This window comes from Dasypus novemcinctus, chromosome 5 (genome assembly GCF_030445035.2).
Source record: "Dasypus novemcinctus isolate mDasNov1 chromosome 5, mDasNov1.1.hap2, whole genome shotgun sequence".
In the NCBI taxonomy this organism is placed as follows: Eukaryota; Metazoa; Chordata; class Mammalia; order Cingulata; family Dasypodidae; genus Dasypus; species Dasypus novemcinctus.
This window is the reverse complement of record NC_080677.1, coordinates 161,660,655-161,674,337: the sequence shown is the minus strand read 5'-3', so window position 1 is coordinate 161,674,337 and position 13,683 is coordinate 161,660,655. Positions and strand designations below refer to the sequence as shown.

The window sequence follows — 13,683 nt, the reverse complement described above, 5'->3', positions numbered from 1 at the left end:
TGTAACCACAGAGGACCGAGACACTATGCTTGGAAAACATAAACTCATAAATCTTATTTTATTGTAGTTCCTCTAGAGTAGATTTTTTTTTTTTTTGCTGTTGACTTGTTTTATTAAAAAATTCACATTGTTTGGCTAGATCCTCTGAATTGCAACCCTAAAGATGAGTGTCTTGTAAGATCATTTGAGCTAGTTTTGGAGGTTTCGTTTTGTATTAAGGATGATTCAAGCCTTTGTATTAAGGATGGCATCTCAAAGAATGTCGAGTATTATGTAATACTTTAAAGGACTTCTGGAATTGATAGGTAATGGGAGGAGTCTTTGTGGAAAACTTAAGAATTATTCCTGCACTTCTGCTTTTTCTTGCAAGTTTACTGAGTAGAGGGGCTTTTTCTTTTCTAACTCTTATAGCCCATATTCCTTCCCGGCTTCATGGAATCTTATTGTAATGTTAATTGTACTGGATTGGGGAAAAATCATATTTGATTGGGAAAAATAGGATAAAGAGCTGAGTTTTGCGTTAAATGCACCAATTCCACATCTCCATTTTGGGTCAGCTCATGCCTACCCCCTTTCTTGAAAAAGAGTTTGAATTTTATTAGCTTGTAATTTTCTGATGCTAGGTGAATCCCAGGAAATGTTGGATTAGAAAATTACCCAAGCCTCTTTTATTACCCGGAGAGCAGAGGATGACGATTGCAGAACCCCATTTTAAAGCCGCTGGTCCATTTTTTTCAGGTTTAATTTCCAATGTTACCGATTGTCAGAGGAAACGGTCAGTTTGGGTCTCTTTATCCTGAACGATGTATTCTTTTCTCTCATTCCATTTGAAGCAATCCTTAAAACTTGTGCAGATTCTTCTTCACTCACCCTTGTCTTTATATAGTCACCCTTTCCAGTGATTTTTCTTCCCTCTGGAAAGGGTGTGATCTGCATTGCTCCTTGATTGCACAGAGATGGGCAGACTGGCCTGAGATTCTAGAGGAAACCGCTCCCCCCGGAGCCCTGAAGGGGTTGGAGATTTGGCCGCCCAGTTGAAGAGTTGTCTGTCGATCAAAGTTCCATACACCCACAAATCTGGAAATAAGATCCTGTTGTCCTGTGAGCCAAGGAATTGAGACAGGTTATGGCCCTCGGGGCTGCCTGAGTCATAGAGGAGGGGGCACTTGGCCTTCCTGGGGGGCTGTCAGCTAGCCCCGCAGGCCCGGCAGCAGCCCGGGAGGTGGGCTGGGCATTGTCACGCCTGCCTTGCAGGTCCAGAGGCCAGGGAGGGGCTGCCCCCCCCCCCCCCCCCGCCCCCAGCAGCCTCTGAAGGACCTCCTAGGGCTCTTGTGGGAGTTGAGGCTCTTCCTGCCCGCCCTGGGAACCTGACTCTGACCTTCTTCAGACCCCCACCCGCCCGCATCCCCCTTTGCCTCCACGGTCTCCTCCAGGTCCTCCACGCCTGCGCTCCAGCTAGCACCTTCACCTGTCTCCGCGGCTCCCTCCCCGTTATCCTCCTCTCCCCCTCCTCCTCTGCCTCCCCCCCCCCATTATTTATTATTTGAGGCAGACAATAAAAGAGACATCCCAGGCAGGTACTCTCAGAAGCGGCAACAGCACAAATGGTCCAAAATGAAGTGGCATGATGATGCCAGAGGGAGGGGAACGGCGCCGCGAGGGCGTCGGGCCTGTGCGAAACCAGGCCAGGCCTGGGAACCGCTGGGTCCTTTCCTCTGCCCCGCGGAGCCTTCAGCGGCCCAGCAGGGCACCAGCACGCCAGCTCCGATTCCATCGCGCTTGCCCCTTGTTGCGTGCAGGCATGTGAATACGACACGGTTTCCAGGCTGAACGGAAACCACGGGAGACTGCAGAGGTCACGCCGCACGACTGTGCTGACACCTTGACCGGGACTCCGATTTTCTTAGGAGACCAGCCTGCCGCCTGGAACAAAGACAGTTGTTCCCTCCCGCTGGCAGGGCCTTCCGGCTCCTGAAACAGAAGGTGGCGTGTATGGGAATGAAGTATCGTGATTGAATAGATAGGCTAATAAAGATTCCATGTCACTTGTAAGAAAATTACATTTGAATTCCCCCGACTTTGATTCACTGTCTCATAATCGGTCACAAAAATACACATGCTGTCTGTGGAAGCCCTAGCTCCTTGCCATGACGCTCTTCTCTCTTGAGAAGCCAGGATGTCGCGGCAGCTGTAGCCGAAACATATCCCAAAGACTCAAAATCATACCTACTGCATCAATATGACAGTTTGGTGTCACGTCATCTTTCTCTTTATTTCCCTGCATTTTTCTTATTTTTCACACTTTCGCTTCCATGATTGGGTTTTACTTTAATAAGTATTACTTGAAAACCCTTCATTTTAGTTATTTACCTGCAATTAATACTAATTCTTCCCCCTCACGCCAGTGAGCCTCTCTGAGTGACTTTTCTCTAGGAGGAGAGGCCCTTCGCCTTCCGGCCAGCCCTGCCCGCCCTGGACTCCCCCCGCCTGGCCGCGCGCAGGCCGGCGCCCCGCCGCTGGGGCTGCCTCAGGGCCGTGGCCATCTGGGACTCGGAGCCAACGATTTAGCGCACACGTTCCACGTCTTGGTTCTTTACGTTCTGCGACGGATGCCGGGATGCCTGCAGCCTCCTGAGCCGGGCTCTGCGCGCCCCGACCCAGGGGCATCTCGCCTGGCACCTGCCCCGCCTCACCCGCGCCTGGCCCCCACGCGTCTTCCCTGCAGCGACAGAAGCTCGCCAAGACGCAGAAACGCCCTGCGGGTGCGAGTGGCCGCGAGGGCTGTTAGGAAGAGGGTCCCGTTGCTGCCGGGGGCTCGCCCGGCCGGCGCGGGGCTCTGTCTGTGGAACGGGCTTCCGGGCCGCCCGAGGCCGCCCGCGACTGCTGAAACCAGCCTCTGCAGATCGGCGGGTGGGACCCTCCCAGTGGCAGCGCAGACCAAGTCCCGGGCTGTGGCAGGGCCGTGGAGGATGGCTGCAAAGACGCAACGGGGACCCCTGGCCAGATTCCCAAGCCGTGATCTAAAGCGCAAGCTTCATTTCTTCAACTCCACCTGACAGTCGCGTCCCTGTGCAATCGGGGACACACGGGGGGGGGGGTGGGGGGGGGGGAGGCAGGACAGGAACTGATTGCAAGAGCGGCTGTGAGTGACAAAGCTGAGGCCCATTTGGCCGAGTGCCCCCTGCCTGCTCCTTCCCCCACTCTTCAACAACCACAGAGGCCTTCCTCCTCGTGCCCCTGCACTTGATTCAGCTCAGTTTCAACTTGATGTTCTCAGCACTGGGGACAGAGATGAACCCTCGGATCCTGCCTCTGAGCAGTGGGTGCGGGTCACTGTGACGGCCGAGGAGGCAGGGATGGCCGAGGAGGGCCCAGAGAGGAAGGGGCTCCGGGCAGTGGAAGAGGGCGCTGGAGTCCCTTAGGCCAAAGAGGCCGAGTGCCCAGGAAGGGCATTTGGACAAAGGGATGCAGGTCGTGGAATCGCACACACTCTTCTAGGAGCCCGGGGAGGCCCTGCCGGATGTTTCCGTCGCAGTGTCCCCAGTGTCCCTGCCGTGGACTCCCGCCCAGGGCGGGGCTTGCACGCCCTTCCATGCTGACTTCCATTGCCCTGCACTGCTGCAGAGGAGCATTGCAAGATCGTTGCACTTCTCCTCTGCTGAATGCTATCTTTTTAACAAAGCACTGCACAGGGTCAGCCAAGGAGTGCCCCCTGGGAAGGATGCTGACCTTGTGTGGAGGTCAAGGTGTGCTTGCCTGAGGAGCACTCATGCTGGACTTTGAAAGTCGCTTGGGAGCTATGGGGGAGGACTCAGAAGTGGGGACGGCGGGACTGCCCAGCAGAAAGAGCCGGCACGTGGAAGGCTGCGTGGCAGCAGAGCCGAGGAGGGGCGCTGGGGTCCTGCGGGTGAGGAGGGGGCCCCCCAGGGGCCGCACAGGCTGCCGGGTCTGGGGGCTCGGGCTCGGTTCTGAGCAATGGGAAGCGCCGACTTTTGTGGAGGGGAGTAGTTGGATGAGAGTTCTAATTCTAGAAGGTCATGAGCTGTCAGTTGGAGGACTCAGGGGGGAGAGGACAGAGCTGTTTGGGGGGTGTTTTGTATCAATCCACGGGGGGGGGTGTAGGGAAGGGAGGGGGCAGGGGAAGAGGGTGGCGGGGAAGGGGGCCTGCCCACCGCGGGGCTGCGCATGGCCCGCCACGTGACACCTGTGCCTGCACGGATCAAACCAGGGGAACAGATGCTTTTTTACACATTCCCATATTTGTTTTTTAGTTGGTTTCCCTTAAATCTCCATTTTCAACTCTTCCTTGACTAAATTCCAACTGGATGGAGACTAATGAAAGAAAATATCAGAAAATATTTTCAAATGATTGTGATGACATATGGCCTTATAATTCTGGATTTATAACAAAGCAGTTTGACTTCTGTCCCATTCATTTGGATAACACTATTCTATCTAGGAAACTGAAATGTGTTTTAAAAATATGATAGGCTTCAGCTTGTGTGCCCGCTGGAGACGGGGGAAATAAAACAGAGTGCCTCGGATTTGAAAGAAACACATTTTAATGTAATTCTCCACTCTGTTTCTATAAATGAAATTTGTATTTTTAGTAGGTAAGTGCAGGGACTCAGTATGTCCTCATCATAACGTCTTCCCAGCTACGCCGTCTACGCGTCCCGGAGCTGCACGTCTCAGCCGTGCGCGCCAGGCAGGGCGCTCCTCCGACCTGTGTCCCTCCTTCTGGGCTGGTAGTCACGTTCGGTTTAGGAAAGCGGACTCCACCGTGCTCTAGAACCTTTGTTTTTTAAAAACAGCTAGAATTTTGTAGACATCCCTTTATTGTCTCCACAAAGAGCAAAGAAAAGAGCAGAAGGGAGCGCCCCAGAAGAATCAGGCAAAAGTGCCTCTTATGGGGAAAGGTGGAAGCAGAGCGCAAGCAGGAGCTGCGCTGGGGCGCATGTGACGGGACTTGGTGCTGGTTTTCTTTTTTTACATTTATTTATTTCTCTCTCTCTTCCCACCCACCCCCAGTTGTCTGATCTCTGTGTCCATTTGCTGTGTGTTCTTCTGTGTCCACTTGTATTCTTGTTGGCATCACCAGGAATCTGTGTTTCTTTTTGTTGCATCATCTTGCTGCGTCAGCTCTCCATGTGCAGCACCATTCCTGGGCAGGCTGCTCGCTCTTTCGCGCTGGGCAGCTCTCCTTACGGGGCGCACTCCTTGTGCGTGGGGCTCCCCTACACGGAGGACACCCCTGCGTGGCACGGCACTCCTTGCGCGCATCAGCACTGCGCATGGGCCAGCTCCACATGGGTCAGGAGGCCCGGGGTTTGAACCCTGGACCTCCCCTGTGGTAGGTGGATGCTCTATCCATTGGGCCAAATCCGTTTCCCATTAGTGGTTTTCTTAAAAAGCGGAGAGGCTCAAATGGATGAGCGTGATCCTGAAGTTTTCAAAAACCCCCGATGCAAACCCAGGTCAGACATCTGAGGACCTATTAGTGCGCGCTGATCTCTATCACGGATGCGGGGAAACATGTGGTCTTTCTTGACTTCAGAAGTTAAATATTTCCAAAGGAAAAGCCACCTGGGGACAACCGAACTGCAAATACAATGTAAATATATATTATACTAAGTATACATTTAAACAGAGCAGCAAAGCCTTTGGTTTAAGGGACTGATTGCATTATCTAAAAATTACACCCAAGGGAAAAATGATTTTTAAAGAAGATTTAGGTATACATTAACTAATTAGAAAATATCCATATTTTACAATCCTTGCTGGCTGGCTTTTTTTTTTTTTTTTTGAAAGTTCCATGTTTAAGTAAAATATGAGAAGATCCTGGTACAATAATCTATTAGAGTCTTCAAATTTTCCTTTATTCATAAAACAAAATGGCCACTGTGTCAATTAATAATAGGTATTGCTGTAATGGAAAGAGAATTAAGTGAAATGAGCATCAGAGTGGCTGTTTTTCTCCCCCAGGAAAGGAAGTTCAGGCAGGCCCTGTGCTGGCTCGCCACGTCTTTACATAAGTGAATGTTGGTTACATGCCACCTAACTGAACTTTAATCTTAAGGGACACCTTCCCAGAGATTTAAATGGATTTTTTAATGTATAATTTTGGGTCTTCCTTTCATATTAAGAGGCTCAGTTTATCATATTGCTTGGACTATCTTTTATTCAAAGCAATATCCGACATTAAAGGACATAGTTTGCCTCCCATTCCTTAAACTGATCTCTTTTATTTTTACTGTTTGATGAGCTTTTGTGATTATAAAGCAAGGATTATAGACAGTACCACGTTCTTAGAAGGAGATTCGGCTTGCCAATGGTGAAAAAAATGTTATATTAATGTATCACTGTAATCTTACATTAGAAATAGGAAATTTAACAACTAAATATGCCTACATTACTAAAATCATCTATATAAAAAATCATGACTGTGATCTTTGATGTTTGATTTGTAAAAAAAACACATTCACATGCAGATTAACTTGCTGGTTTCAAAGGCATTAACCTCTACTTACAATTAACTTAATTTGAAAAGGGGGAAGATGGGCTAAAGAATTTTCATTTAAATCAAGAGTTCCCCCGTTCTCGCACTCATTCTTCCCATTTAAGACATTTTCCTACAGGTTAGGGATTTTTAAATAGAATTCCTTAGAATAGAATTTCCTGGCCTTATAAGTATCTGAATTTAAAAAAAAAAAACAATAACAACAAAAAACAGCTGAGAGCAGCTGTAGAGCTGCTTGGACTTCCGAGTAGACCTACATTTTTCTGTAACCGGAAGCTGTAGCTGGAGGAAAAGGCGTCCCTAGATTCATCCAGCCCTGGAACTGCCCCCAGACTGTTTAAATCCCGGACACCTCGATTCCGGGGTCATCCGCGGCAGCTGAATTCGTTCCTAAAATGTCACTTAGTCCCCGTGGGTTCTGTAAGCCTGGCGGCTTGCCCCAGAGGAGAGTCCCTGCCCCGAGACTGACGCCGTGGTCGCCCCCGTGTCCCCAGGGCCACCGCCGAGGCGGACGGCATCGGCCCGCTCATCAGCGCCCTGTCCAGCAAGCGCGACGGAGCGGTGGCCAACGCGGCCACGGTGCTGACCAACATGGCCACGCAGGAGCCGCTGCGCGGGAGCGTCCAGGGCCACGAGCTCCCGCGCGCCCTGCTGGCGCCGCTGCGCTCGGCCGACGCCGTGGTGCAGAGCCGCGCCGCGCTCGCCGTGGCCGCCACCGCCTGCGACGTGGGCGCCCGCGCCGAGGTGAGCCCCGGCCGCCCCGGCGGGTCCCCCCCCAGCGGGCCTCGCCCGCACAGGTGCGGACACGCCGCCAGCTGCTTTCTGGGCTGACCCTGCGGCTGGCTGGCCTCTGAGCCCAGGGGCCTCGTGACAGCAGGCCAGGAAGGCAGACACAAACCACTGTCCAACTGGTAAGAGAGCGGGGGCGGCCGTCGGGGCCTGTTTATAAAATGGGGTCTCCCGTCGGTGAAAGGCCATCAGCTGCAGCCACAGGCGTTAACACAGGTGAGCTTCGTGGGGGGACACACAGGCTACGGCTTCCACGTTCGGGACGTGCAGGGAAGGGCAGCGGTCCCAGCCAGCTGCTTGGCAGCACAGCCATGCGAGCCAAAACCATAAGGAAAAGGGCGCGCGTGGGGAGCCCCGAATTCAGGGAAGGGTTGCCTCTGGTGGGGTAGAAGGAGGGTGATCGCAAACAGCCTGCTCTTTCTTCAGCGGGGTGGTGGTAGCAGGTATATCTGAGTAGGAATCTTTACATTATACACGCGGGTTATATACACATTCATGTTGCTTATATTTTATCTTGCATTCTTTAACGTCCATCATATAAAAGCGTTTTTAGCACTTGTGCACGATCCCGTTAAATCTTCATAAACACTTACACAAACCTTTCCTCTCCCAGCTTTCTCATAGTTACTTGTCCCATGGCTCCCACCCAAATGCCCGTGGACTTGGTTTCTCTCTCCCCAGTGCAAATCATACCCGCAGCTCCCGACCATCGAGCTCTCCCTGCAGGCCGGGAGCGGTGCTAAGCCCTTTCCGGACTCCCCAGCACGTAGTCAGGCTCCTTTATCCAAGGGTTAGCGATAGATGTGGTTTTTGTCCCCTGAATTTAGTGAACAGAAATAGAGACGTGTTCTAGAGTGTCATTACTACGTAGTTAAGACCTTTCACAGTCCAAGAAGGAGATGTCCTCCAGCCCATGCCCTTGCACTCTGGATTCTCGGTGAATGGTGCGCTCTGGGCGCTCGGTGCATGCCGCGCTCTTCTCTGCCGTAGCTCAGAGCTGCGGGTGCTCTGGAGCCACTCGTGGACCTCCTGCGCTCCAGGAACGATGAAGTCAGGAGGCACGCCAGCTGGGCTGTGACCGTCTGCGCCAGTGACGAGCTGATGGCCACCGACCTCTGCAGGCTCGGGTGAGCAGGCGCCACTCCTGGTTTCCGGCACGGCGTGCCAGCTGCGCTCCTTTCTCTCCAAGGCGGCCCTCCCCCTGCCTCCGAGAGCCCCCTCCTGCCCCTGGCAAAGACCGTCTTCCACACTGCTTCCTCTTCCTCCGCTGCAGACGTGCTTCCGTTCACTCTCCTCTGCCACTGCCAAGCACAACCCTATCTGTCTCTGCACTTTCCAAGCTAAAACGGGCTCGCCATGGCGTCCATCTATTTTTCTTCCCCGCCCACGCCAAACCCTTGCACCAGAATTCTGTATTGAGCCACCCTCATCATATGAATCTGTGTCCATTTTTATTGTTCATGTGTAGTGCCTGCACTGCCGACAACAGTGGGGTCATGCTTTACATGAACAAAGTTTTATTTTTCTGAAGGTCTCTTTTATCTTTCCAACTGTTGGCATATGAATTAATCCATGACACATTATTTTCAAAATTTGTCCTCATAATTCTGCTAGGAGTAAGTTGTTGGAGAGGGTGGGGAAGGTTTTAAGCTTTCCCTCTCCACTCCCCATTCAGGCTCTCAGGTAGGCTGTAAGTGTGAGCGAGGCGTGGGGGTGCTTGTACAATGCCAATCGGCCTTTCTGGTCTTGTCAACAGGGCTTTAGATATCCTTGAAGAAATTAATCTATCAGTAAGTCGAAAAAATAAATACAGCGAGGCAGCTTACAACAAATTGCTCAACAACAATCTTTCCCTGAAATACAGCCAGACTGGCTATTTGTCATCAAGTAACATAATTACTGATGGATTCTATGACTATGGCCGGGTAAGTGGCAGCATGTATTTGTGTTTTAGTATGTATGATGGTATGTTTTTCTTTAATCATAATCCCATCCCAATTGCAATTTCATAACCACTTGACAATTTATATATTTATGGATGGAAATTTGGGAATCAGCACTTCATCCTCAACTTTGTCTATCTATACATTTTTCATTTTTCTACAGTTTTAACTAGAATCTGATTAATTGTAGTTAAATCTGCTTGCTAATGCTAACCTCCAATTTCAGATAAGATAGAAAAGAAGGACAGTTTTGGCTTTGGAGTCTATGACTTCTAAGCCTCAGTGTTAGTGATAAGGATAAAAATAGAAGTGGTTTCCATTTTATTAATTATAGTCTAATTGAATTTAGTCCACTCGTAATACTAGATTTGAAAGTTTAATGGAGAAGAATATTATTTTACTTTACTGCATTTATGATTATGATTGTTTAAACAACACAGAGTGAAATGGAGGGGTAATGTTGAAAGAAATGGGAAGATAAAAATTAAAATCTAGAGGACTCTTTGAACATAGCTGCTTAAGGCAGTATGTCCACTCCTGGAAATCATCCAAAAGCAATGAGGAATGGGGGTGAAGAGAAGAAACCCACAGATCCTATTTTAGGCAAAACTAGGAAACAGATATGATCCTCAGGCTTCAAAGAAGTCAAGGTTGTCAAGAGCCCTGGAGGGTGCAAGAGGTGCAAGAGGAAGACAAGAAAGGAAAAGCACAGGAAACGGTTTCAGTGTTACTTCCTCTTAGAGACAGTGAATTCTCTTGTGTGTCTAGATGGGTTTGCAAATTCAAACGCCCTCAGGAGCCAGGCTGAGCACCGTGGTCTGAAATGACCCTGTAGAAGCAACAGAGCCTCTGCCGGCACGTGTGGACCTTCAGCCTCCTGTTTCCAGCCTTCCCTCTGGAGTCTACATTCTCTTCTCCGTGTGTGTGTGTGTGTGTCTGTGTGTTAGACATCTCAAACGGTTGAGAGCATATTCCATTAGGGTTCGTGGGGGAAAAATGACCCATGAAGATAGTATTTTCAGTCCCTCAAATTATCTTTCAGATTAATCCTGGCACCAAACTTTTGCCTTTGAAAGAGCTCTCCTTCCAAGAACCAAGTGACCTCCGTGCAATTCTCTTAATTAACAGTAAATCTTCTGATGTGTGAGTCTTTGGGGGGAGCATGTATTTTTTTAGCTTGCCCGTCAATGTGTGAGTATGTCAATATTCCCAGTATGGTCCCTCTTCTTTCCGTTGGATGTTGTCCCGCCATGAAAATAAACATTAATCTGTAAGCTTTACTAACCTGGACATAGTGAAGACAACAGAACAACTTGTATTATGTGGTACGTTTTATACAGATATTTCCTGTTCTAGGTCATGAAAATCTTTATAGAATTCTGTCTTCTATTTACCTCTCCCTTATGCCTTTAAAGTAATATAGGACTTAAATGATAGCTTCAACAATATGACTTTCAGAAACAAAAATGGGCTTTGTGAGACAAAGCCAAGATGGAAAAATACACCGTGTTAACGTGTCCCTTTCTCGAAATGTGTACCATTTCAGTTCTCCGCCATCATCTACGGAAGATAAACCATCAGATACTACTTACGGACGAAGTATTTCTTCTTCTTCTTCCTTAAGAAGATCGAGTAAAGAAAAGACCACGTGAGAAAATTCTGATTTATCTATGCTCGAATCGTTCTCCCCTTGATTGGGGAGTGTCAGGGTTTTAGGTCTTAGAGTTGGGCCGGCTCAGCTGCCTCTTGGCTGGAGCAGGAGGCGGGGAGCCTGGCCTCGCCCTGCCTGTGGGAGTCGTGGGGTCCCCCAAGGGCGGCTCTGCTCCTTTGCTGTCAGGGCGGTGAGGTCCCTTGTCCCTGCGGCCGGCGGTGGAAGGGGTCGCGGCGACGGGGGAAGCAGAGTGCCCGAGGAGCGTGGCTGGCTGCGCTTCGTTTCGAAACGAGGCAACGTGGCTGTCGTTTCAGCACCGGCTTCGTCTCTCCCACCGAAGAGAAATCAGAGCCCACTTCCGGACGGAACACTGTTTTTGGAAAAAGTGCCGTGAAAGAAAAAGGACTGAGGTAGGGAAGCGGGTCCGGCGCGCCCCTCCTCACCCTGGCCTGTCTGCAGGGACCCAGGAGGGCAGGCGGCAGGGAGGGGCGGCCCTCAGACACGAAGGACGCGCTTCCTGCGGACTCCGGGTGCTGGACCGAGCCAGGCCCCGAGACGGCTGGCAAGGGGGCCTGCGGCCTCGCCTCTCCCTCCAGTTTCTCTGGAGGGACTTCTCCTGCCCCGGTCCTGCAGGACAGCGGCGCCAGGAGGCCAGGGAGCCGGGGCTGGGCGCCTTGAGGCCGCCCGTGTCACACCTGCGGCCCGGGTCCCACCAGCTTCCGCAGACTTCTATTCTCTCGTGAGCACACTCACCGGGCCTCAGGGACCCTCTGGCCTCTGTCCCTGACCCTGGACCACGGACGGCTGTAGTGCCTGACAGGCGCTGCCGTGTCCGACACCCCCTCTCCAGACTGGGCCAGGCCCCCAGGCTGCGAAGGCCGCCCCAGGTCAGCCGGCTGCCCCTCGGGCTGCTCGCTGTCCCTTTGTCCACCTCCGCCTTTGGCACCGCCCCTGCTGCTCGTTTACTCTCATCTCAGCGTCAATCTGTTCCTGAATTTCCTAGACTACCACCTTGTGTCCTGCCCTGTCCTCCCCTACATTGCCCTCCCCTGTCCTGCCCTCCCCTGCCTTCCCCTCTCCTGGCCACCCCTACATTGCCCTGCCCTCCCCTGCGTTCCCTTTCTTTTCCTTCCTCATTTTTCCTCTCTACTTCTCCCTACTGGACTGAGAGCTCCTTGAGGACAGAACACATTCTTATTTAAATAAATTCTCTCCTTACACACAGGGTTAGCACAGTGCTGGGCTGGCATCTGTAAGCATTTGGTGTTTCTTCAGGAGCCGAGCATTCTGAACTTTTGCAGAAAAGGTTTATTTTCTGCACACTGATAAACTGCGGGTCTTGAGCAAGTCACTTTCCCTTCTCTGCCCCGCAAGCACCTCAAGTTCACCTCCTCGTCTTCCTGGTTGTCTGTGCTGGTCAATGTCACCGTCATCCCATACGGTTGTCCAAGCCTGGGGACCATCCTAAAGCTCTCCTTCTCCCTTCTCCCAACACCGACATGGTCTCTTGGTCCTGTCCACTGTCTTAAATGTCTCTTAAATCTTTCCTTCTCTTCATCCCGCTACTTTCCCGGTTCAGCCCTTTGTACTGTATCGCAGTCACAATGACCTCTTCCCTGTAAGAGCCTCCTGCGGTTGGCAGCGTCCCCATCAGACCCCAGAGCTGCCTTTTTGGAGTGAAGAATCAGGTCATATTACCCTGCCTAAAACAAGGGCTGCTTATCTTACAGATGAAGACCAAAAGTGGACCCCACGTACCTGGCCCTTCGTGAGCTCGCCCCTCTAGCCCTTCAGCTTTTCTGCTACGTGTGCATGGAGCACACGTGCCCCCTGGGCTCCAGCCACATTTCCCAGGCATTCCAGAATGTTCTTACTCCACACCTTCACACATGCTGTTGACTCTGCCTGGAACGGCCTCCCTGTCTCGTGTGCACAGAATTGCTCTTCTCTCTTTGTTCTCTTTATATTATTGTTTTTGTGAAGCCTTCCCTGGCTGCTCCAGGTGAAACACTCTCCCTCAGTGCCCACTCCTTTGTGAATCTGATTCTATCTGTTATGTATGAACTGCCCTGATCAGCACTGATTTATTTATCTTTCTTACTAAGCATGAGCTGCTTGAGAATCTAGACTATGCCTGTTACATCTTTATAGTCATAAAACTGAGAATAGTTTCAGGCACATCAGAGACAGTAAAGAAATGTGTCTAAACATCGAGTCCTAATTGTGATGAGGCACCGATACTTTACCCCCTTACCCGTGTGCCCGGGGACCCTGTAGACTCAGGAAATTACTCCACACCATCTCCACCCTCCCTCTTGTCTCCGCATATTCCCATGTGCTGCCCACCTCCAAAGGATTGTTTCCATAGAGGAGAAACACTGTCTTTGGCTGCAGACAGAGCTCGTCCTTGGTTTCCTTCTCTGTGAGCTGGAAGTGCTGTAGGAGCAAAAGGGGAAAGACGTCTGTAGAGGGCCTTCACCGTTGCCTGCTGTGTTTAGATGCATGATGCGTGTCCATTCTCTTTTCCTTTTTCAGCCCTTGGTCCAGTGGGGATAGACTGGTCATTATTTGTTGTCCTGTGGTCTCTTGTTCTAGTATGCTAGGCTGTGGAAAGCAGATACCATAAAATGGTTGGCTTTTAACAGTGGGAATTTTTTAGTATATAAACCTGCAGTTTGAGGCTCAGAAAAATGTTCAAATCGAGGCATCATCAAGACAATGCTTTCTCCTAGACTGGCTGCTGGTGATCCTAGATGCCTCTGTCATATGGCAAGGCACAT

At 50.8% G+C, this 13,683-nt stretch overlaps 1 protein-coding gene across 3 annotated transcripts in view; it reads left to right on the top strand.

The window, feature by feature from the left end:
* ARMC3 (armadillo repeat containing 3) overlaps window positions 1-13,683 on the top strand; it is a 99,177-nt gene that overhangs the window by 57,608 nt on the left and 27,886 nt on the right. For all 3 annotated transcript variants that reach the window (XM_058297855.1, XM_071215495.1, XM_058297854.1), the window contains 6 exons: window positions 7,015-7,264; window positions 8,300-8,436; window positions 9,066-9,234; window positions 10,295-10,395; window positions 10,799-10,900; window positions 11,218-11,313. In XM_058297855.1, coding sequence (XP_058153838.1) covers window positions 7,015-7,264; window positions 8,300-8,436; window positions 9,066-9,234; window positions 10,295-10,395; window positions 10,799-10,900; window positions 11,218-11,313 — 855 coding nt within the window. The remainder of the gene's footprint in view (window positions 1-7,014; window positions 7,265-8,299; window positions 8,437-9,065; window positions 9,235-10,294; window positions 10,396-10,798; window positions 10,901-11,217; window positions 11,314-13,683) is intronic.